Source organism: Candoia aspera, chromosome 1 (genome assembly GCF_035149785.1).
Source record: "Candoia aspera isolate rCanAsp1 chromosome 1, rCanAsp1.hap2, whole genome shotgun sequence".
Classification (NCBI taxonomy): Eukaryota; Metazoa; Chordata; class Lepidosauria; order Squamata; family Boidae; genus Candoia; species Candoia aspera.
Window position 1 is genome coordinate 304150632 of NC_086153.1, and position 26083 is coordinate 304176714.

Sequence of the window (26083 nt, forward strand, 5' to 3'; positions counted from 1 at the left end):
TTATTGTAACTGCATGGCTAATCTTTCCTGGATAAGCTATGCTTCCTAAAAGCAGAAAACAAAGAACCAAGACAGGAAAGGAATCATCTGATCTGGTGGGAAATCAAAAGAAAGAGCAAGCACAATGCAGAACACTCCAATAAATCTTAACCAAATCAAATCCACTAGACTTAAAAATAAGAAAACTTTATCTAGCATTTGTCAGACATATTTTCAATCATTGTTCCAGACTGTCCTGGATTATTTTAGTACTATACTCATTTTTATACTCTATTATTGGTATTTTATTATGACTTTTTAAATATTTTGTTATTAGCCAACTATAGATGGGGAGAAGTGAAAATATCTAGAAAAATAAATACCAATTTTACACAATATGGAAAATAAACAAAGAACAAAACTTAGGGGAAAAACCTCCCAAAAATATTAATAACAACCAAAATATTGTCCAGCTCAAAACACAGTTAGCTCAAAATCATTACTAGCAATATTATGTTTTTTTAAAGCCACATTAATTTGTGCTTACTCACCTTGCGGTGCTATGTGAAGAGCATCTTTCAGCTTTCTTTCAGGAATAAATTTCCACTGGAAAACAGAGTGATCTGCTCCACCAATAGAAATAACCCACTGATAATCATGTGACCACCTGACATTTGTCACATGTGCTGAATGACCAAGGTATTTCTTAAACTTTGCCCCTATTAAAAAATACAGGTTCATTACTTTTCAAAGTATAGTTCACACAATTTATCTAACGCAGTGTTTCTCAATCTTGGCAATTTTAAGATGGACTTCAACTCCCAGAATTCCCCAGCCAACATGGGATTCTGGGAGTTGAATCCGCACATCTTAAAGTTGCCAATTTTGAGAAACAGTGATCTAATGTATGATGTACTACATTAGACGAAAGGATCCTATGACTACAAAATTCTGCAAAATATCTCTGAGTTGTAATCTGTTGTGTCCCCAATAAATATAGATTAAGAAAGTTCCCAGATATTTTGAATTTCACAGAGAAATGGAGAAGATATGGAGAAAATAAAAAAGACATAATGCACAAACAAACTTGCTGGAATCTAGCACATTAATTTTTATTACCAGCTTAGTCGATTTAAACCTTAAGTACTGGATTTCATTGAAACCTCAGTCTAACCTTACAATCTCTTTTGTCTAAAACATAAGCCAAGAACACAAATACTTAGTCGCTTGAGCGGCAGTGAGGTTTAAAGATAATATGTAATGTTTTTCTTTGCATAAAAAGCAAGCTACCAACTTTTTATCATGTTCAGAAACAAATTGGAAACGAATGTAATGCTTTTAGCACAAGTGTAACACTCAGTTCTTCCAAAGACCATAGCCTAGCTGCTGAGTTCTTGGATTAACTGAAATTTCTGGGCCAGACACAAAGTAAGCTACATATAGGACACATTACAGTAATCAAGACCAGAGTTCACTAGAATTGCTCCCCTTCCATCACAATAAGCACTCTGCCTTGTCTTCATTAAGCTTCTATTTATTACCCAAACAATTATCAGCCACATGCAATATTCAGGGCAGTCATACCAATACCTGGAGATGTTACAGAGAAATCAATTTGGGTGTCATTACTATTATTTATTTAATAAATATTTCAATAAACGATAGTAACAACACCAAAATCAATTTATGTTAATACATAAATAAATACCCTCTCTAATAAGATGATCACAACAATGGATCAAAACCTACTGCAAAAGCAAAAACCAAATTATAAAAAATTCTACACCAGAAGAATAATCAAACATATACCATAGCAAAGAGTCTCTCCATTCACAATGATTCCACAGCCAGGCTCATTGAAATAACTATGTTTTAATGACTTTCCAAAAAGTTAACAGGGAAAGCTAATCTTTGGGGTCCACTGGAGTTGGGCAACCAATTAATTTAAATAAATAAATAATATAGGATCCCAAAAATACTGAAGCCTAAAAATGGTACAACCTATTACCAGAGAGATTTGCATCTGTCCAATCAATCTGTGGCTAGACACCAGTGGCACACAATTAAATTTTTTAGTAAATGACCCACAAAGGTTACATTAGGTTGACTGAATCTGTGCTGAATCCAAACCTTTCAAAGCCTTGTGAGGGGATTTATTTTAAGTTCCAATTGGATCCAGCATGTTGGAAAATTGTTTAGGAGTATCAGCCTGATCTAACATGTCATAAAGCTTGTAGGTTTCATAGATACGTGCGTTTCAGCTGGCAGAAGTGACAAGTGCCTTATCCTAACTCCTTTCCCACCAGCACATTTTTCTTTTATTTAGGACTGATCCCTTAAAAAGATGTTTCTTTGGTTTACTACCTGGTAAAACTTATTTTCATGAAAAGTACCATACAAAAAATGTCACCTTTTCTTATACAGGGATACCGAAAGAGTTTTACTGTTCCATAATCGTCAGCTGTAACAAGAACCTGGCCCATGAAATTTGCATCAACAGAATTGATGTCATTGATCTCTGAATATTTAGGCCATATTCCATTAACTTCAAGGCCTGAAACTGAAGTCCATGAAGCCCACTGGATGCCCTTTAACTCTTCTTTATTTGTCACTTCTTTTCCACCTAAGTAGAAAAAAATACCTGCTTAATGATTCATGTCAATTATAAAAAAAACTAATTCCTTTAAGGAAATTCTGAACGTAAAAGTTGGTATATTTCACATGAAGAGCCCTACTGATGTTTTAACCAGGCTGAGAAAAGGATCTCCTTTCTCTATATAAGGCCCACTGAAAAGAACAAGTTAACAGCACATTTGTTAAAGATAGCGGGAATGTTAAAAAACATTGTTACACAGGAGGAAAGAACAACTAAATCTGCCTAATAGCATATTACTTGAATTGGAAGTAGATGCCAATATAGCTTACTCCCAAGAAATACTGATGCAGTATTGTAGCCTAAGGCATCCCATAATTTATGCTGAAACCCAGCCAATATGGGTTTCAGTTTAAGAACAGGAATTCTGTTTTATTAACATACGTTTAAAGTTTAGCATACTTTTCTGAACATAGCTATTTTGTTACGAATCATAAAGTTAGCCAATGAACTGAGTGATTTACCCTTTTATACATGCTATTCTCAAATAGGATTAAGCTTGATAAGAGTTGTTAGAGAAATAATAGTTACAGTTCCTATGGATATTCTACTAAGAATATGATATATTAGGCAACCCAACACATAATTCACTTCTGTTTCTCTTGGATTATATAACAGTAGTAAAATATCTCACCAGGCATCCTATAAAAAAGACGTTTTCCACTACCATCATTGGTTTGCAAATATTTACTGTCTAAAGACCAGTCCATATGGGTTATAAAACTTGAGGATCCAACACATTCGCCAACCTTTTTGTATCGTTGAATAACACCATAAATATCAACAGAGCTGTCATTGGAGCCAACTGCAAGGAAATTTCCATCTGGTGAATACTTTAATTCATGAATAGCTTCTTTCCTATCCTTAATGTGAACAACTTCTGTCATATCTCTGTAATGCAGAAAATGAATAATATTAAGTGATTAATACTACATTTATAAAGGTAAATCTCTTTCAAATCAAACTAAACTTCTCATCACTTGGGGGATATATCTATGTATTGCAACAATATAGAAATAGTTTGCCATTGCCTTCTGGGGTATTTTTTATTTTGTTTTACTTCCCTGTTGAGTTTACACTCCTGGTACTTCTCAGTCTCCTTTTCTAATGTTAATTGGGTTCAACCCTGCTTAACTTCATAGTAAGTCTGCTAGATGCTACCACCTACCTGGGAAGTGATACATTTAAAAATACATACTTTCATAGTATATTATAACTGAGCTCTGTTATATTCTGTGTGAAATTTGCTGCTAGCAGTTGTGATAATGGTAGACAATCTGAATAGTTTTCAAATGGGATTGGACAACTTTCCAGGAGATCAGATTGTAATACGAATATTGATAGCTTTTTGTCATTTCCTAAATCATAGGCGGGATGCCCTAAATATTAGTTTTCATGAAGTGACAATGAGAGAGGCTATCATCCTTCAACTCAGGCTTGTGAACTTCCTTGCACTTGAGTTGGCCTCCGTATAACACAGAAAGTTGGATGAAAAAGTTGCACATGATCCAGCAGGGCACTTCTTATGTTCCTTATTCTCCATATATACTCTCATTAAGCTTTACTTCCACCCAAGTAGAGAAATATTTTTACTCCTAAAAACCTGCCATGGAATTCTAAGCAGATATACACTTACTGATCTGAGTATTTATGGAATGCCCTCCCCAGAAAGGTGCCAACATTGGCATCATTTCAGTGCTAAGTGGAGACTTTTTTATTTTGCCAGGCATTTTAATGGTATTTCAATCATATTCTAATTGTATATTAATTCATATTGTCTTAAGATATTGATTACTGTCTTGCTGCTGCCTAGTTTATATGGTGTCTTTATTTTGTATTTGATTGGATTGGATTGGATATCTTTAGTTGAACTGGATGACTTTTTCACATGTGTGCACATTACGGCTTACCGTAAACCAAACAGCTTTGACTATGGATAGTTTAAAAATAAAATAAATGAAATAATCAGATTAAAGCAGAAAAGTGATGATCTTGCAGAAAAATAATCTTACTGATCAAGGCCAGAAAAAGCAGCTTTCTGCAAAAAATATACTTTCTACGTTCCACAGTGGCACATGTGAGCATTCGTAAGCAATTGTATTAAAAATGTGTCCAAATGGAAAAATGGATTTAGTACTTATGTCATGCAGCTGGCCAGCAGGGGGTAAAGGAAATTACCATTCACCAGGGAAAGCAAAGTTTATTTTAAGTTAAAAGCTCCAAATGTATAACCTACCTAACCCGAAGTACTGTAAAAGAACCATCTTTCATTCCAAGAGCAAGATGAATCCCATCAGTGCTAACAGCTGCGCAACGAATTGGTTCTTCCATATTGCATCGTGCAATCAGTGCGTGATCTATAAGGCTCCATATTCTGTAAGAAGAGTATTCAGTGCAAACAATATAATATTGTTATTGCCAATGCAGCAGAAAATATAACTGATTTTCCTTTTACAAGCAGATTATTTTCTTCTTTGTCTTCTAAATCAGACTGGTATTGAGAGTTAATTCACATCCTCTCAAAATATATCTGAGTACTGCAGTGCACAGTTCTCTGGCTGTATGGCAAAGCTATTATCTAATTGCTTTGACTGCAGATCAATTTCCATTCAGCTCAAAATTAGGTATGCTATTATTACCACATATTGAAAATCAATCTGCCATGTCATGTAGCAATTAGATAATTATTCCACTTACTATTCAGCCAGCTGCCTAATACACATTCAAATAATGCACAGCTAGGTACAATTCCTGCATAGAATTAACCTGATAAGGAATGGATATGGATGAGGCACTGGGAAAAGGAGGGAGAAATATGACACACATCTTTATTTGATTCAGTCTGTCAAACACATACAATATACAGTATAAGCTTTTATATAAATTTCACACAATTTTATGAGCATCCTGTTCCAAAGGTTTTAATCATGATAGTCATGTTGTAGCAACAAAAGCCGCTTTTAGAATAAAGCAATAATTTTAGAATAATTTGTGTAATGAGACTCAAATATAATCAGTTTGTATTTTACAATTCAAATAACACTTTATAGAATCACATATCTTTTTAGAAATCCATAGAGCTAACCTAACTGATCGATCATCACTTCCAGTCACGGCTAATGGTTTTGTAGGATGAACTGCCAGGGCCCAAAGCTCCCCTTCACAGTGTCCTTGCATAATAAGAAAAGGCTTATTGCGTTCATGCACCACAATTTCAAAAATCTCACTGTCCTGTGTTCCAACCAGGATGTGATCTCCTCGCCAGCAAACACTCCTCACTGACAGACCTGTGAAAAAGTAAAATACTTGCTCCAGCATATGTTTCATACTCAATGTAATTACTATTAGACACTCAAAACTGCTATTTAAGATAGAAGAAAATTAATTAAATCACATATAGTGATTAACCCCAAAGAGAGATTCTATCTACAACAAATGTAGGCTGCGGCCAATATTTTTGATAGCATATCACAAATATATTAGCACTGTGCATGCTTCAAACATAATTCAGAAGAAGTGTCTCAAAACGTGCTTTTCATCAAAGTAGTCTGCCTTTTCTCAGGCTGCTGTACACCTGAAGAAAAGACGGTACTGCTTTAAGGAATGTACTCAGTAAAGTTAATGTAACTGTTTAAGCCATGGCACTTTTGTTTTCAAATTCACACCAAAGCCTTTAATGAAGAGCCAAGAACTTTTGTGTTTGTGCCATGTCTGTTACACTTTTTCCAAATCACTTTATAAATGGGCACAGCCCTAATACCTATACCCACCTTACTCTGTAAGATGTTATGTATATACACACAATTTAGAGGCCACTCAACTCCTACTAAGTTCAATAGGAATCATTCCTGAAAACAGTACATATGACTGTAACCTTAGAAGCCTTGTTTTAGCTAACTCCTACATTATTTGGAGAATGAATTTGCTCATTGTACAGTATGTCCAAAGTGATTGGTCCAGGTGTTCCCATTTCCAAGGCTCCAATCTGGACTCTAGAATTTGTCTGCAAGATGCTCCAATAATCAACAGAAGAAAACTGATTATTTAGATTATAGTGGAAGTTAAACATGCAACAAAATATAGTTGCATCAACAGGTACGAAGAAGGAGGTCTAAGTTGAGCTAGAGGATGTAGATTGGCATTCACCTTGGGTTTATTTTATTTTATTTTATTTATTTATTTATTTATTTATTTCATTATTTTATTTTTTATTCCACCTTTATTATTTTTACGAATAACTCAAGGTGGGGAGCATACCTAATACTCCTTCCTCCTCCTATTTTCCCCACAACAACAACCTTGTGAGGTGAGTTGGGCTAAGAGAGAGTGACTGGCCCAAAGTCACTCAGCTGACTTTCATGCCTAAGGTGTAACTAGAACTCATGGTCTCCTGATTTCTAGCCTGGAGCCTTAACCACTAGACCAAATGGCTACTAAATGGTTTGCTCTGCAGGAGACATTAACAAGTTTTTTTGGTGGTGAAGTATGCTCAAAATGATTGAAACCAAAGTTACATTAATTTGTTTTCACACCAAGTAGCTCATTAAATTCTAAAGGGATGTGTATTTGATCACTGTTTAAACCCAGATTTCAACAGATAAATGCCGAGTGTACATTATCACAACTTCCTATCAAAAGGCTAACTTTTGTAGAAATATTTTGGCAGAATTCTAATGAGAAGTTCTATTGAGGATTTGCCTTATGTTATTAGCTTAATTCTACCAAAGTCATAATCAATCCATCAAACTGAATGTTCCCTTCATAATTTTCTTCGCATTCAAATTATCATACTGCCAAATTTTTTTAGTGATTAAAAGCATTAGTAAGCATGTTATGTCATGACTCAGTAACAGCAGTGCTGCAGTATAATAATTTTAAGGAACATGAGAGAGGGAGGATAAGAGGAGGCAGGATTGATAGACTGAAAACATGAGCAAAGCTATAACTACATTGATTTAAACCCAAGCTGCAAAACCACTTCATGCATGGAATTTATCACAGTCTCATTATTACTCCAGATGCATTCCCAACTTGGCAGAGCAAAGCTTAAATCTGAATTATATATGGGTTTTCACTGTTCCATGCTCACACACAACACTGACTGTGATAAGGGCGGGGAACCGTTCCTCTATCACTGACAAAGAACAACTAGCAGAACTACCTATTGATGAAAAAGTACCACTACTACCCACCCCCAGCTTTGAAAGCTACTCATTTGCAACACAATCTGCCCTCCTAGGTACGAAAGTATTTTTTGTTTTTTTCCACTTCACACTTGAAAAAAAAAATCTCTTAAAGTAATTAAAATAATCAAGTTTTTTTTACCTTTATAGCCCTGGTCTGTTTCCCTGAGATCGATCGCAGTAATGGGTTTGAAATTTAAATCCCAAAGGCGAATACAGCCATCCCTGCCACCAGTGGCAAAGCCTTCTTCACATGCATTCATGCTGAAAATTCCTGCCTAGCAGGGGAAAAAGCACATACTTAATTAGAGATTGATTCTAAAAGGAAGAGACTCCTTCAAGGCAAGCAACATAATTATTCACATGAGTTTAAATGTTTTTTGTTTATAATGCTTCAGGATAACTACACAAATAAGAGATTTTGAGTCTTAAAACAGAAAATAACAACTTTATGCATTTCTGTATTCCGGTATTTCTAGGAAACCCTTCCTGGAATGCAACTGCATTACACAATTGCAAAGCATCATTGACAGCTTTCCATGATTTTTTAGTAATCTGCTAACTGAAATAAGAATATGCAAAATGTGTCTTTCTAATAGTACTTTCTATGATCATATGTGCTTCATTTAAATCAAGGTTAAGCCAATTGTTCTAGTGTTTATGTACCTCAAATATTTTTTTTAATTTCTGTAATTACAATAACTAGACAGAGAAATTAATCACATATCAACTAATTACAACTACATGAATTCTTTACATGAAGGTAGTAGACACCTTATATATTAGCAATGCAGGTATTCCTAATGAAGTGAAAACTATTATAATCAAATTGTCTCTCACACAGTATATATAAATACTGTTAGAGGACAGTCGTTTTCTGTACTTTAATATCTAGCATTACTAGTTCAGCAACACACTTCTTGAGAAGGACTGTTCCTCTGGGCCCACTGCAAAACTGGTTTAGAAGCCAACCAAAAAATGTCCTTACTGAGAACTGCACAGCAGATCAGGGCTAATTTGACAATCAAGGAACTGTCCCACCATGTTCTATCCTATGCAAATAACTTATCAAATGCATGACAACTCAGAAACCAGTCCATTGCAATGCTGAGAGAAAAACAAATGGCAGAAATTACTGTATCACATCCACAAGAAAATTAGAATGATTTCAAATCTAGGCAATCCACACTTTAAATTATGACAACCCATATATCCAAAAGGAAACGTAAGATGAATTGTTGTATTTATGATTTTATTGCAATTTTAATTGTTTTTATTGTGAACCGCCCAGGGTCCTCCATGTGGGGGAGATGGGCGGTGACAAAAATCTGATAAATAAATAAATAAATAAGAAGCATAATATAACATCAAACTATCTCAGACTGTGTACTAGAGTATGTTAAATTATTAGTTTAACCAATTATTATGTATTAGTTAAAAAGGTGGATTTGATTGCTTTAAAGTTTATTTCCTATTGAAAAGCATTTGTTCTTATACCATGTTTAACATTCTAGCCTCTGTATCGTAATACCTTAAGTATATTTGCAGGTCCTCTCAGTTTTCCTTGACGAAGATGAACAGGATTACATTTTGAACTTTAAAATCAAATCAAACCAAGCCAAATCAAATCTTTATTATGGTCATAGACCAACATAAGGAAGGTGGGATAGAGTCATTAAAAAAGCATAAAGGATACCTCAAGAGTAAAAATAAACATTAAAAAAACTATGAAAAGGTAGAAGATATAAAAGATAAAAGAATTAAAAACAGAAAGTATATATAAAAAGTGAGAATCTAAAAGAAGGGGTAGGAGCATTAGATGAGTGTAGAGGAGCATAAAAAGTTAGTATGTGGAAGATGCTATCTATCAAGTTACAAACACTTTAAAATGGCAAACTAGGTGCTCATTAAATCTAGTTTATAGCACAGGTCATCATCTGACAAATTTTGAGCACTGCTGCACAGAACCTGGCAACATTTTATGTTCTAGCAGGTTTGGTATCTGAAAGAATGGGTGGTGTAAAATTGTCCTGTGTGCCCTGGGTATTTATGCAGTAATGGTGAGATGAGACTAGTATGAACGTCTCTGTAGCACAGGCACTGGAGAAGCACATGCTATGTTGTTTCTGTGTGCCCAGAGTCACAGGGGCATTGTCTCTTCCCTGTATCAGCCTTCAAAGACAGCTGAAGGTAAGGCTTGACATCATGCCAGAGTAAAGGCCCTTCTGTGTTTAGGTACTTCGAGTTTAGTTAGGTATGCCATAGGGGAGGCAGAGTACCTGTTAGATTCACTGACTCTGAGGTCCTGGTTAGATCCAACTGGTATTCTCTGTCTGCTACACGCTGGGGACATATAAGCATTTATTACCAACAGGGCATGGTGCTTGAATTGGATTAACACATGATGGGAGGGGCCTTGATGTAGCACATAGAGTAGTGGACCCTCAGGCCCCCTTTCACTCTTCCGTGCTTTACCCCTACTTCTGATGCAACTGAAAATGAATGAAAGCCATTAAGTAGCAGTTCGTCAGCAGTCCATGTTTCCTGAATCAATATATCATGGTGGGAGAGGAAGTCAGTAAAACAAGGATCTCTGGTGGAAGCAAACCACCAAGCCACATTCCAAATTAGAAGGGTGACCTTATGTTGGTCACTTGGATATCAAGCGGTTGTACTGTGAACCAGAGCTGAGTGGGTAATTTGTGCAGAGGTGGTAGTTTCATGTTAGCTGATGATGGGATAGTTGTAATTGTGTCTCCGTCTGTGGAGCGGAAGGTGGGGTACCATCAAGTTCCTGCTCTCCCTGCTTTGCCATCTGTTTGACCATCAAGCCGCTCTTCTCTTCATGAGGGGGCAGGGGAGCTTGCAATTCTGGCAAGGAGACCAGAAGAATCAGTGCAGCATGGGCAGCAAAATGGGGATCAATGGCAAGCAGAGATCCCATCTCTTTAGCAGGGGGAACATCTTTTGTCTTGTCCAGTGAAAGAAGAGGTGAGGGCAGCTGTTTCTCCTGAGTCAGGTCTTAAACTTTGTCCATAGCCATATTCTTCTTTGCATGGATCATGCTAGTTTTTCTTTGCACTGTGTGTTAAATTTGCAGATGAAATATTCATCCAGCTTTATCATAATTACTTGCGCAACAGATCTTACATAAGGAGTCAATGGAAGCAAAAATGCTGTTATTTAATTCTAAATGATTAAAAAAAACCCAAATCCATGTAAGAGGTAAAATGCTTTTTTAAGTCTATTTATGTATTTATTTATTCCATTTCTACGGCCAGCCAGTTGCAAAGTGACTCTGGGTTGTTAACAAGTTAAAAGCATTTTGAAAATACATCTTTTACTTCTCACACCATGCCCTCTTTCAATGTAGATATTTGTGTAATTTTTTTTACCTACATGGAACAGATTTTAAAATATAGTGCTCTACATATTGTAGGATGCTAAACTAATATGTGAACACATAAGGGGTGATTATCCAACCATGAGGGAACGAAAGGTAGGGTGCTGCAGCAAGTGATACACAAAGAAATCCTTTCTTTTGGGTCAAAGTAATTAAAGGAATCAAATGTCTTTCTTACAGACTCACAAGCCTCCTTAGGCTAAAGGTTAATTGACAGTGTGGTGAAAAGCCAAATGATGTTCATTTCCTAATCAATGAACCACATTTAGGCTTTTGGAACCCAGCGTAAAAAGGGTAAATAAAATTTATTCTATATTGGAAGAAAGAATGCAGCATGGGGAAACATTTGCCAGTATAATAATGCTAACATGAAAGGACTATTAAGAGTCAGGTATTGGTGGTGAATTATTATTCTGTCAAACAGTAAATCTGGAAAAAAAAATCCTAACGCACAAAGGAAGAAGATTGGAAAACATCAGCACAACCAAGAAAAGAGTCTGTTGGTTTGGGAGGCTAAAGGAAAGTATGTGATCACATTCTAAGATCATGTTACTACAACTGTACTGCATTCTAATTAGAAATAATGAAAGCCTCTTCACTGATGCAGAATTTTTGTATTTTACCATACCTCCACATTTTCAAAACGTTTTGATACCCTGCAAAAGGGCGATTCATAAGGTGGTATCTCTAAAAAAAGAAAGAATTTTGGATCTCCCCAAATAGCCAGCAGCCATTCCAACTGGTGTGGAACTTACTTATTTCATCTTCTTCCCTCCCCTCATATTTTTCTTTTTGCTCTATATGTTGTATCTTTCACTGTATACCCCTGAGAATAATTGTAAGCAACTATTGGCTCAATAGCAGGATGAAAATACTTTAAATCAATTACACTCATTACAAATATATATTTACTCTGCAGACTGAGGAGTGGAATAGTGAGCTGGCACTCAGAATAAGGTAGTTCACTTTCTTCTTATCTGTCTTATCTTTTCTCTACACACAAGCTCAGAACAATTTGGAGCAACACAAAATACTTCTTTTAGCCTCAATGCAATTAGTGCCATTAGCTACTCCAGACCAATACTGTAGCCACTGAATATTAAACTGAAAGGCCGACTGAAAACCTGTCATAATTTCATCACTTCCATAAGCCTGAACAAATGAACCTTCAACTTTTCACTCAAAATTTATTTAAAATCCTGGAATCATTTTTAAATGTGTTAAAGTCTTGTCATTATTAATTTCACTGCAATCCATTTACAAATGTGATTGCCCCACCCGTTTTAAAAAATCTTTTTAAAAAAATACGTAGTCATATCAAAAGAATACTTACAGCATGTGCCCCTTGTATGGTTCGTATAAGGTTGATTCCTTTCCATACATAGATATCTCCATTAAGCGCACCAGAATATGTTATTTCATCTCTTGCACAGGCGAGGCACAGAATAGTTTGGAGATCACCAGTCTTACCAAAGACACCACGCTTTGGTGTCAATGAATTTCCACACAGACTCCAGAACTGCAGCATAAAAGTTATATGCTTTACTAACATTATTCATCTAGGATATTTTAAGCCACTAAAACATAAACTTTGGAGATGGATGGCTGCCAAGACAAAGCTCCAAATGTTGACTTCTTTTTCTTCCACTCTGTCATATATTTAAGTAAATAAAATAGATTCTTTACATAGTATCTGCGCCAGAGCAGTTTTTATACTAAACTCTAGAGGTATTGTTGTTCATCTGCAGGAATGTTCCTTAAGAAGCAAGGATGAATCACTCTGCATGCTGTAGGCATGTCTCCCCTCAGAAACAAACAGAGGGTTTGGGAAATGTAACCACAGGTACAGTCCATATTTAGGAATTGGAAGGAGCTTCTGCAGACCATGACAAATGAAGGAGTGGTGCTCTTCATGTTAGGAATTACTTTTGAAAGTATTAATAATTAGCAGCTGGACCACAAGTGAGCTCCAAGCCACACTAGATTAATAAACTCTCAGATCTCAGTGGCCCACAGAGGAAATAATATCTCATGAACTTCTGATTCTGCTACATTTTTGACTTAACCTTGTTTACTAATATCCTATTTCCTTGACTGAGCCTCTTTTTAATTCTGAAGCTGCTTGATACCTTATCTGCTTGAACCTAATATATGAATATTGGCCTGATTTTTTACTCTAGTGTGAGTTAGGTAAAGGTAAAGGTTTCCCTTGACATTAAGTCCAGTCCAACTCTAGGGGGCGGTGCTCATCTCTGTTTCAAAGCCGAAGAGCTGGCGTTTGTCCGTAGACACTTCCATGGTCATGTGGCCGGCATGACTAAACAGAATGCTGTTACCTGTCTGCCGAAGCGGTACCTATTAATCTACTCACATTTGCATGTTTTCAAATTGCTAGGTTGGCAGGAGCTGGGACTAGCAACGGGAGCTCACCCCGTCACGCGGATTTGAACCGCCGACCTTCCGATCGGCAAGCTCATTAGCTCAGCAGTTTAACCTGCAGTGCCACTGCGTTCCTAGTGTGAGTTACTAGCTTTTTATTTTAGAATATTTATTGATTTATTTACAGTATTTGTATGCTGCTGCTGATTTGATTATCAGGTTGCTTGCTCAATAGCTTTGCCATGCAATATGTGAAAAGTTGCATGAGCTGGAGAATAACTGATTCAGACAAAAATAGCCAAAGGACAGAACAGAAAGAATTACAAGCATGCAATAAAACAACGGAACTAATCAAAAACCCAAAGGGCCACAGAAAAAGATATATATATATATGCCAGAACATCTAAAGAATATGTTTTCCTATGGAAATACTAAGCACACCATATTAGAAGGAAAGCTGAAATACCTTGTTTTAAAGAAGGATATCAATATACAGTAATAGAAACTTGATGAAATGAAGAAAATAAATGAAATCTGGTCCTTTCTGGACATATATTTTATATGGGAAGGGCAGAGAAGGATATAGTGTTATACTAGGTTCAATCATTGCCTGATTTTGGATGGATAGCAAAGATGACTTTATTCAGAAAAGCTTTTATTTTATTGTAATTTCTGCTGTATTAAGCACCATGTTGAATCTGAGGATTGGATTGCATTTTCTATATAATGTTACAAATAGTTATGTATTTATTCATTCAACCAGTAATCACTGTAATCTGGTAGGAATCCAGGTCATTAACAAACAAATGCTCATAACAAAAACATCCAGAATAAATATTAATAGTGTACCAATAAATAAATAATGATCATTCAACAAAAACCAAAGACCAACAACAATACAAAAAACCCTGATGACAGCTGCTCAGTTCAAAAAAGCTCTTTGGAAGAGCTCCATCTTCAGCATATTCTGAAACAAACACACAGAGAGAGCCCTCCTGATCTCGGCTGGATGGCTGTTCCAAACCGCAGGCACTGCCACATAAAAACATTATCTCTGTGCTTCAGCCCCTCTCACTTCATAGAAATGAGATACTACCAACAGCTTCTTCAGGGACAATCAAGTTAGTTGGTTTGATTCCAGCTGGCGGCAGTTGTATATCCCAGTTAAAGAAAGAACAGTTGTAAATAAATAATTTAGCTTTTATCAATTAATTTTATTTTGTTTTGCCAAGAGTGGAACTGCTTACCCTGTCCAATAAGACTTCAGGTTAAATAATATTGTGCCAAATACTGTAGCCATGGAGATAGAGTGTCCAGTGACAGGTAAAGGACATTTCCGCAACAGACCTGCTGGGCCAACTGGAGTTCAGCATATCACTGACTCTGATTACATCATCCCCAGGTTCATCCCTGAGGTGTCCTATATTGTCCACATAAAAAGATTTCTTTTATTTATTTATTTATTATTATATTTGGAGACCACTCAACTCCTAGAAGACTCTGGGCAGCTTACAGTACACCTCAAAAGACCAAACAATTAAAAATAAAGTGCATCCAGAAGAGTGAGAGAGATAAGATGCGTTGGGATAGGATGGAAAAGTCTATGTCATGAGCACTGATGGTGAGCAGGAGGGAGCCCCTATCCAGGGGGGAAAACGCATGCATAGTACTGAGGAGTTAAGCAGCCATTCAAAGAGACACAGATCAGACCCGCCTTGACTTTTGGGGTTTATCTGTCTGGGTTTTTCCCACGCTTCTTCAGTTTGTTAGGATTTTCTGTCTAATGTAGCAGTAATAAAACACTAGAGACCTATTCCTTGTCTCAGCGTGGTTTCCTGACGGTTAGGACAGTCTACTTACACATCAGAATATCTAAAATCAATTTCAGATTGCCACAGCAGGCTGGGGATGGAATGGTGATAACACTGTGGAGACATGTCCCTCAAAAATGTAAGGCATCCATGTGTCTCTGCAAGCAGAACTGAAATATATATTTTCTTACCTTAATATGTTTTACACCACAGCTAACAAGTTTGTTTGGTTGGTACAAATCCCAAGAAATATCAAATATCTGGACAGGGGACAGAGGAAAAAAAGTTGTTATTGAAAATGACTTTTTAATTATAAAGAAAAGCAGATATTTACATAAATATATCCACATCTCCTAATCTAAACATTACAGAAAGATTTCCTGGAAATATTTTTGTCCAATAAAGTTTTCTTAAACTTCTTAAATGTTTGTAAATGTATAACACAAACAGATAAGCTTGCTAATTTAAGTGACCATGAAAGCCACCCAAGGCTCTTTGCAAGAAATATGAGACATATATCTGATACTAATCACCTCATTTAATTCATTGTAATTTTCTCCTAGAGCCTTGTGTAGCGCAGAGTGGTAGGTGGCAGCATTGCAACTGAAAACTCTCCCCATGACTCGAGTTTGATCCCAATGGAAGCTGGATTCTCGGGTAGCCGGCTCAGGTCTACTCAGCCTTCCATCCTTCCGAGGTCGGTAAAATGAGCTTGCTGGGGAAGGTGACGACTGGGGAAGGCAAAGCAAACCACCCCACTATAGTCTGCCAAGAAAACGTTGCAAAAGTGGCATCCCCCCAAAGGGTCAGACATGACTCAGTGCTTGCACAGGGGACTTTTCACCTTTTTTTCCCCTCGCAATTTTCTCCTAAGCAAATCTGTGTAAAAGCCTTAGAGAGAATCAGAAGTATAAAGCTATGCATGGTCACTTATTCAGGTTCTGCTGGAAATGGTTGCATTTAACTTGCCAGGCACAGAAAAAGGTACTTAAAATATACATCGAAATTGAATAAAATTATACTTACTCTGTCAGTATGACCAGGAGCCATGGACAACATTTTTCCTTTTCTCCAATCCCAGACACAGATTGTATTCTTTGAATCCAAACCAACTGAAAGCAAACGCTAAAAATTCCCAGAATATTAAAGGAGAATAAAATAAAATATTAATATTCAAACGATAATACATTCTGAATGTTTCAGATGGGGAAAAGATTAGATATATCAAGGATACAGCATTTTAAAAAGTAAATAATATATTACAGTGTTCCTGAAGAGATAGGGTGAAATCCAAAGGACCACATGGAGAAGCTTTATTATTTATATTGCTTCTGCTCCCTTCAGAATCATCTGCCATGTTTTATAATGGGGAGACTGATGAATAGCCTTCAACACTGCACAAAGGGAAAGGAAGGGGAAAAAAGGAAGTTGTACTATAAGGTTCAATAAGGCTATACTGCTAATAATGGTTAGTGATAAATCAGGCTCCCCCTTCTGCAGCTTTTGAAAATATAGTTTGTAGAAAGCTTTCAATTAGAAGTATGCTTTGGATTCAGCTAAATCCTGACCCAAATCCAGCTGATTTAAATAGATTCAGGAGGTACCCAGATCAAAAGCAGAATTCTTCTGAAATCCAATTTGATTTGAACCTTGCCAATTGTCAAACAATTTGAAACTTTTAGGAACAAAATTAACCTGTAAAAACTGATATATTTTTCTTCAAACTCTCCACATACAAGAAAAACTCCAGGTTGAGAAAGGTGTAGTTTTGTAATTGATCCTTCCAGCTTGAATGGTTTAACCCAAGATCTGCTATCACAAAGTTCAAGGAGACAAATGTTGATATGGGATTGTTTTAGAATTCAGTTCTCTTTATGAGTTTTTCTTAGAAATAGAAGTGTTAAAAGAGTTTTGGTAGATTCTCTTGGGGGGCAGAGGGCTGCAGTATAATGTGTCAACTTGGAAAATGCTGTATCTTCAACTTCTGCTTCTCTGTTTGCTGCATATTCATCTTCACTAAATGTCACTAAAAGTCACTTGACTAAATGTCACACTTCACTTTTGGTACCAATTTAGCATGTCATGGGAGATTCTTAAATAATTTTCGTTAACTATACCCCCCCAATAAATTTAATTATGAAATGAAATTAATTGGAGGTATAATTAATGAAAATTACATATCTATCATACATGCTATTTTGATGCAAATTGCTATCTCCAAAATAAATAAATACATAGACAAACAACTGTGGGAGAAGGAAGAAGTGAATCATCCATATTCAACTCCCAAAGCTTATACTTCTGCTGGAAGGATACCACTACGACTATCTTTCTGAACTTTTAGATATGTATTCACAAAGGACACCTTTATTCTATATGTCATTTTCATAAATGCTGCTGACACAAAAAGCAAAACAGATATAAATGCCCTTTATTGGAACAAAGACAGTCATGGGGGGAGTCAAAAAGGCATGACGTAGATTTTTAAAAAGGATGGGAATTTGATAATGCAGGCACAGCCACCATCTTGACTTTTTGGACTCCCAGCTCATAATCAATCCTGACTGGAAACCCTCAGAACATAAGTGATCTTTTATATTCTTGCACATTTCTGCTTTCAGCCTATTAATGTTAACTTTGCAAATCTGGATCCTACAAGGAGGGATAACCTTGCATAAACATTTTATATAATTTCACCAAGAAATAAAAACGTTACCTTTTTATATAAAAAAGCTGAATGTAATGATACCTAGAATAAAAACCGCTGCTTCTGTATGTTTAAAATTCAGCATGCTTCCTTCCCTAATCTTATTCCTGTTAATATCATTCGATTTGTGTTGGACTGAAAAAAGGTAGAAGCCCTTGATGATTTCTATTAGCGATCAGTGATGGATATACTTTCAAAATGAGTTTCTCATCTGGGTTCACAATCATATCAGGGGACCTCTAACTCAGTCTAAAATCAGTTGGGATGACCAGTGGTTAATGCATGATTCAATTTAAAATATTTATTTTAAACACAATTAAAACTGGAATTGCCCATGGGGAGGGGTCAAAAAATGGTGGGTGCCGTTGGGTGATCAAAGCCGAACCTCCTTTTAAATGGTTATTAAGCATATTTCTATGCCACCACATGGAAAACAATGTGTGATGCCAGTTAAAAAGGGGCATGGCCTTGTTTGACATCGCACCCACCATTTTGACATATTGACCCTCCTTGTGGACGCACTGGTTAAAAGGCAATGAAACAGATTTTACGCTGGGAAGAAGACAGGACAGTAAACGTAAAATGCATTATAAAAAGATGAGCCTATTGGGAAATCTAAAGAAAGTAAAGAAAGCAAAGAAGAAAATTGTAAGTGGGTAATCATTTAAGGAGATAGATAAAAATCTCAAGAAAACTGCTTTGCTCTGGAATAGTAATTTTAATGAAACATGTGTGTTCCTTTAGACACATTTTACTTGTTCAAATAGCTGACAAGAGCTGATTGAAAAATTAAAAACCATAAACTAATAAGCTCAGAATTTAGGCATAAAATTACCACAGTGGAAGCTTTTGGGGAATTTCCATGCCTCTTATTATATCTATATCTTACAAGATTTAAACAGTACCATCTTGACTAATGACAGAAATGACAGTCTCATAGATCCCCCTTTGCTTTAGCATTTTAAGTATCCTAATATTGTTCTTCGATTTTACATTTAAAGAAATTTGATGAAATGTATCAAATTTCAGAGTAAAGCCAGTAGGTAGACATGTCTTCTGCAGAGCTGTATTTAATATATTTATATAGGAAATAACTGGTAGTTGTCCTCATATCTACTGCCATGTGAGAGTGACAGAAATGGTAGATGAATGAAAATTTTCCACAGCACATATGGAAAACACTATGTATGTTTCAACAATTTATTTAAAATAAACATTTATTTAAATTTATTTAAAATAAACATTTTAAATAACATTTTAAAAGTAACATTTTGAAACTCCAGTATAGACTATATTAGTGGAGAATCATGATGCTTGCCTAAATTGAATCCAGATGGCTGAACAGGAGAGTATACAGTATTTCAAATCTAATGTTATTTTCTTAAATCTGTTATGGACCACAAATAACTATGTATGGTATACAAACAAAAATATGTGTATTTGGCTTTTGGGAAGGAGAAGTGAGAGTTTGGTTTGATTTATTAATAAGGACATCCTGTGAAACAAGGTACCACGTACATATGAATGAGTGAGTGCAGGATTTGCAGTCTTAAAAGTATGTTTCTTTTACAGTTAGATTGCATTGACTAGAGATTGTCATGATCTGTCTTCCTTCAGAAGCCTCCAGACAACTTTAGGAGCTTAGATTTTTCTATAGAACTATGAAACTGAATTCATTTTCACCCTTATACAAAAGTTACATTTACACAGTAATGTGCTACATAATGCTATCCAATTATTAGAATGATAGACCAATTTTAATGATGTAAATGTACCTTAATATTTTTTTTAGATTTTTTATCCCACCTTTATTATTTTTATAAATAACTCAAGGTGAGGAACATACCTAATACTCCTTCCTCCTCCTCTTTTCCCCACAACAACAACCCTGTGAGATGAGTTGGGCTGAGAGAGAGGGACTGGCCCAAAGAAACCCAGCTGGCTTTCAGGTCTATTAATTTTCTCAGCATGTTTACCAATAGTTCTACATATTTATTTAATGTATTATCCAAAGCTAGTCTATACAGTAGAATTTACAGCAAATTATGCAGAAGTTAAACAGAATATTTAATAATATACATACCTGACCGTCTACATCAAATGCCAAGCAAGCTATACCATGTGTATGAGCATCTTTCATTACTGATACAGTCTGCACGGTGTAGGTGTCCCAAACACAGATATATGGTTCCTTCCCAACTTGACCTGTTGCTACTAATACTCGTTCAGGATGTAAAGCAAGGCTTGGAAAAAAAGAAGCATAGACGAAGTTAATAACTTTTGAAACAGGCCATCTGTAGTCTGAATTTCACTGCAGGTCTTAAACATACCTGAAATTATTAGTACTTTGAACCTTCAATGTAACATGCTGCTATGAACTTTGCTATGAGCAACTTTTGTAGTTGAACAGAACTGCCTCAAAGATATTACTTTTAAGAATACTTTTCAAATGGTAAATTGGCACAGGACAGAAGCGTGGAAGAAAGAAAGCCATTACTTGGAAACTAGATCCTGCCAATATCTTCCATAATCCATATAATCCAAGGAGAACAAATAACCCACTTCAAGGATGCAGGGATTTATTAACACTAAGGTTCCTATACATGTCACAGGAGGTGCTATAATAAGGTTTTGTAACATCTTCAGTGCTACCACTTGTTATTCTTTTTTTTTAAGAATTTTATTAAGTTTAAAGCAAAGATAAAAAACAACAAAAAAGAAAAAAAACTACAAAAAGAAAAAGAAAAAAGATTAAAACGTGTGAAACACCAGAAAAAAGGAATTTTAAAGATTACACAAAGAGTTAACGTCTGACACTTCTTTAACAGCAAGAATATACAGCAATTTCCATAATCAAACCCTTACTCTATATCAAACCAAAATCACATTATTTCTATAAATAAACCTCTATAAACCTCCTAATCAACTTCCTCCCCCAAATACAACATTTACTTAATTATTTCCTTCCTACCACTATTCTATACATTTCTGTCTACTATAATAGAAATCAAACTTATATATATATATATATATATACACACCACACACACACATACACACACACACACACACTCTGTGTGTGTGTGTGTATGTGTATGGGTATATACAGTCTACTTTTATAATTAATAATACTATAACAATCTTAACCCTATTAACCCTAAAACCAAACAATTATTATTATACCTTACAAATCTTCACAAATCATTAAGAAATAAAAACAAAACCTTAAAAGCAATCCAATTAATCTTAATCCAAATAGTTAAAGAATAGAATCATACAAGCCTTAAAAGCAGTCCAGAAGAAAATTCTTAAATCTTTACCCCCATTTCAAAATATACCAGAGTATTTACATATTTCCATAATACACACAAGGCATTTTTCATTAAAAAAGTCAAACAGCCCAACTGCCCCCTTAGAAACTCAGACTTCTGAGCAAAAAATCTCCCACGGAGCAAAATCTCTTCTTTCCCATAACATTCCACCAGAAAAACAATTCCATTTGTGATTTGCAGTTTGGTCTTTAACTCCTTCAGGACCAGAATCTGGTCATCTGGCACAACAAAAGCTTCAATTTCGCTGTTGGTAGAAACATCTCCATCTTCACTAGAATCAAGTTTTTCCACAACCTTCTCAACCTGATAAACATTTTAAAGCTGATATTTTCTACAATGTCCCGAATATCTTGCATAATAGTTTGACAGGAATCAGAGAAAATCTGTTTGATCTCACAATGAAGCTCTGAGAATGTCTGTTTAAAATCCTCCATGTTACAGGCAGTAGGTTATGGCACCCCCTAGCAAAAGAAAGAGTTTATAGAAGATTTCCGGCAATGTTTGCAAAAATAAAAGTGATAAGGGGCAACTTCCCAGAGAAAGTAGCAACAGAAAGCTGATGATTCAAAACAGCAGATTCAACGTGGAGGGAAAAATCAAATTCTTCAAATTCAATACAAAAATAATACCAGGGATGCACTTATTTATTCTCAGTCCTCCTTAATATTTAAATGGGGAAACAAGCCAAAACTTTAAAAGATTTTTAAAAATTAATCCAAAAAAATAACAATAAGCACCAAGACAGATCTCTTCTCCTTGCTATAGAAAGCCTCTCTTGGGGTACATAAACTTAAAAATATAAGTTGGGTGATTTAGAAATGGGGTGGCTCAACTTAGTGTCCCTTTAAGGCTACAGTGTGGTTTGGAAATGGTGATGTCCCTGCCTCCCGGCATCTCTTACCAGATTCACACTAACGCTGTTCATGATCCTCTGGCTGTGAGGCGCTGTTCTGGAGTACAAATGGGATGATTCCGAGCATTTTCTGTCCATGAAAATGCTCTGGGGCTTCAGGAAAAGTCTGCCTGAGCCCATAAAAAAGCCACGTCAGATCTGCCCATGGAGCTCGCAGGCACAGCTGTTCAGTCAGCCACGTCCCCACCGGAAGTCGCTTGTTATTCTTAATTATCGAGAGACTCAGGACATATAGAAACAAATTTGGATTTACAACTTTTATTATTTACTTTCAGAGCTAAAAGCTTCACTCATTCACCATAGGAATAGGCACATTTGAAGAAATTGCTGCCACGTGTGCTCTAAATATGTTTTTTCACTTTAAAGTACTGCATAGCATATGTATATAAGAACCAAACAGGTATGTTCAGTTCATAATAACACTGGTAACAATATGGTTATAGATCTGCCAGATATCTGGAAGTCCCATCCAAATTTATCATAGCAGATGCTGAAAGACCGACATGTCACTGCTGACCCCTGGCAAAAGAAGAATGTTCTCAAGAACTTTCTATTTCCTAGAACAGATTTTATGCATCTTGGTTTCGAAGTCTAGAGAACAGCCTTAAATGTAGCTGATCAAGTAATGAAAGATATGCTGAAAAAAGTAACATGGCCTCCCCAGTTAAGGTTCCCATCCCACAATTAGATGGGGCTGCCCTTGAAGACTACCCTGAAGCTTCAACTTGTTGAGAATGCAGCAGCAATGCCAATATGAGAAGCCAATTTGACCTGCTGATCCCACTGGAGAGCTGGAACAGTCCATTTTCCTGACACAGAGAGGAACAGTCTACTTTAAAAAAATTCATCCTCTCTTCAGAGAAAGGGAGTCACTCAAAGGCTTCCCCACTATATCCAGAAAAGGCAAGCCATAGCCTGCTCTCACATACTAAAAGAGGACTCTCAATTTGCCAGCTGACCATCTAAATGAAGTGGTATTGGAAACAGTCCCACATTATAGATAAATCAAACAAGCTTCTCCATGTTTTCCTCCCTCTCCTCCCCCACCCCATGTCCCCAAACTGCTGTGGTTTTATGTTACTGTTAGATATGAATGTTTCTCTGAGCACCACTAGGTTTTGGAGATATTTTTGGGAAATGATATTTTTCAATGCCTTTCAAAAACCAATGGTCTGAACAGTTGAAGCCAGCTTTCTTATTTCATTTTATGAATTTTATGAATGTTATACATCCATATTGTACCATCTGTAAAAATGTATTATTGCTGCTAATTTAGGAAGATGCAGTAGTCTGTTTCATTTAACAAATATCAATCTGTAAAATATGTTGTATTGACCTCAGTGTATTTATTCTACGTGTCACTGTGTCTGAAGCTCATTGATTGTTTAGCAGCAAAAATATGGTTGATTTTCAAAATAAGCTGAATAATTTGCTGTAGCTTAATTACCCCATTAATTTAGCTACACGTAAAATATAAAGGTTAGACTACTATTTTCTGTCAACTTCAGCTCCTCAACCTGTTGATTTGGCATGGTAGCTCTACACATATTAAATGTTTTTAAAGCTTTTTTTATTTTAATTCATTGTAAATATTTTAAAATAAAATAATTTGATACAAAATAAAACAATCACATTTTCAACAAGAAATAGGGTGCTCTGTTTTCAGCGGCAGTTTCACAGTAGAGTACATACAAAGAGATCTGGTTCAATCTCAGCATCTCCAAACAGGGCTGGGAGGGAACTTGGAGTGAAATCTTGAACAGCAAATGCCACACAGCGTTGACTATGGTGACCTAATAAAGCAGTGGCCTTATTCTGTATAAAGTAGCTTCCTACAGCCCCATATGAAGAGTGAAGCATCTGTATACAAATGCTTTACTGCAGTTGAGCAAATAAACTGAGAAAACTTTACAAAGAAAAATGCAGGAAATCAGATACAGACAAAAACAGATACTACAGAATGGTATTGATGGTTTAAGCTAGTTATCTCAAAGCTCCATGTATTCTTCATTTTCACATGCCAACTCACAAAGATTTCCAGAGAGCCAGAAGTTACAGGACATGTTTCTACTAGAACCTAGCATGTTTCAACTACATTCTGAATGACTATGAATCATTATCCATTCATCATTTATTCCTTTTCTATCATAAATATCAGGAAAAAACAATGTATACTGGGTTAAAGATAATGAGCTTTGATTTTTTAAAAACCTAATCCCTGACAAGTTACAATGTTTTATAACTACACAAAAATAAAGTACAGTAATGTAATACAGTGGTATTAGAATAATGTAGAGGTCTATTGTAATGATACCAAATAATCTAGTGGCCTACTTCTTTCTGTTTTCAGCATGTTTCCACCCTGAAATTGCTGTAATAGTGATATAAGATAGGCCTTAGGATTTTCATTCTAAATATTCTTTCTTATTGAATATAAACTGCCTTCTCTAAGCTCCTCTACACATTTAAGAGTTTTGGTTAGCTATGCACGCTGCTATTGCCACTTGCTAAGGAAAGCAGATCTGGAGAACCTCTGCAGAGAAGGCCTGGCCATGAAACTTTCTGAATCTAGCGATAAGTTATAACTGTTACAATTCTTCTCACCTACCTCTCCACCTAGTACCTAAAAAAAAGGCTGGACAGCTCCCATGTTGATCAGAACTCTGACTTGCTCTCAGTTTACTCTAGATAGTATCACTTTGTGCTGGACAGCTCCTCTGCTGTCCACGGACTTCGCTTCTGTTCCTGCAGCAAAATTGGTGAGTGCCTTGGCCGTGCAAGTGCAACGAGGCTGAAATCTCAGCTAGTGAACAGAACACGTTTGTAAAGATATGCTTCCTTCAGTTTCCTTCAGGTCGTGAAGCTATGGAGGATACACAAATCCCATCATTGAACATCCTACTGAGTCCTTCCCTGGCTTATAAGGTTTCACTAGACATGTTGATGACAAATTTATCTGTACAGCCTTATGAGATAGAAAGGAGTGTTTGTTTTTAAATAAATTTAACATTCCCTAGCTGCTGGAGTATGTTCTTACTCTATAGAAAATCATGGAGTCCCACAATCTGCACTTACTGATTTGTGCACAAGGGAGAAGAATCAGATTAAAAAACAGAGTAGAAGTTCAAGGAAATACATATTAATGTTGGAATATATGAGCCACTAATTCCATGATATGTGCTTAGTATGGAACACAATACTACAGTTATACTAATAGCAATAAATGTATAGTATATAATGATACTATAGAGAACAAACATTTTTCTTGAAAATACAGCAATAATATCTATTTTGACACTGATGCTTCAGTTAATGGTATACTCCAGTGAATATACTTTTTATTTATATGTAAATAGGAACTAAAATATGAGTGAACCCAATAAAAATGAAATATTTATTTGAAATCAAAGCTCAGAATTAACACCTTTAAAATTTTCTCTATTCTTACTGATAGTTCTCAGAAAGTTTATGAAAAGTTGTAAAGCATTTATTGTGAGCTTTAATAAAGCACTTGTCAGGATACTGGAAGCTTAAACGGAAAATGTAAGACCATCAAAAATTTAGAATCCAGTAAGAAGTAATGTTTGACTTCTACTTGGGAAGTTGTATGCATATATTCAAATGTAATCCACACTTTCATTAAATCCTAAGTGAAAACAGATTCCAAAACCAATGTTTTTAATATTATTTTCCAAGACTTTGCCAATATTATGCTATGACTGC

The 26083-nt window shown here is 35.8% G+C and overlaps 1 protein-coding gene across 4 annotated transcripts in view; it reads right to left on the reverse strand.

Moving 5' to 3' along the window:
* EML5 (EMAP like 5) overlaps positions 1–26083 on the reverse strand; it is a 93673-nt gene that overhangs the window by 65636 nt on the left and 1954 nt on the right. For all 4 annotated transcript variants that reach the window (XM_063290209.1, XM_063290205.1, XM_063290206.1 and 1 more), the window contains exons 2-11: positions 20199–20358; positions 16435–16533; positions 15600–15668; positions 12552–12737; positions 7958–8093; positions 5718–5919; positions 4869–5006; positions 3267–3523; positions 2390–2602; positions 531–698 (exon numbers count right to left, since the gene is read on the reverse strand). In XM_063290209.1, coding sequence (XP_063146279.1) covers positions 531–698; positions 2390–2602; positions 3267–3523; positions 4869–5006; positions 5718–5919; positions 7958–8093; positions 12552–12737; positions 15600–15668; positions 16435–16533; positions 20199–20358 — 1628 coding nt within the window. The remainder of the gene's footprint in view (positions 1–530; positions 699–2389; positions 2603–3266; positions 3524–4868; positions 5007–5717; positions 5920–7957; positions 8094–12551; positions 12738–15599; positions 15669–16434; positions 16534–20198; positions 20359–26083) is intronic.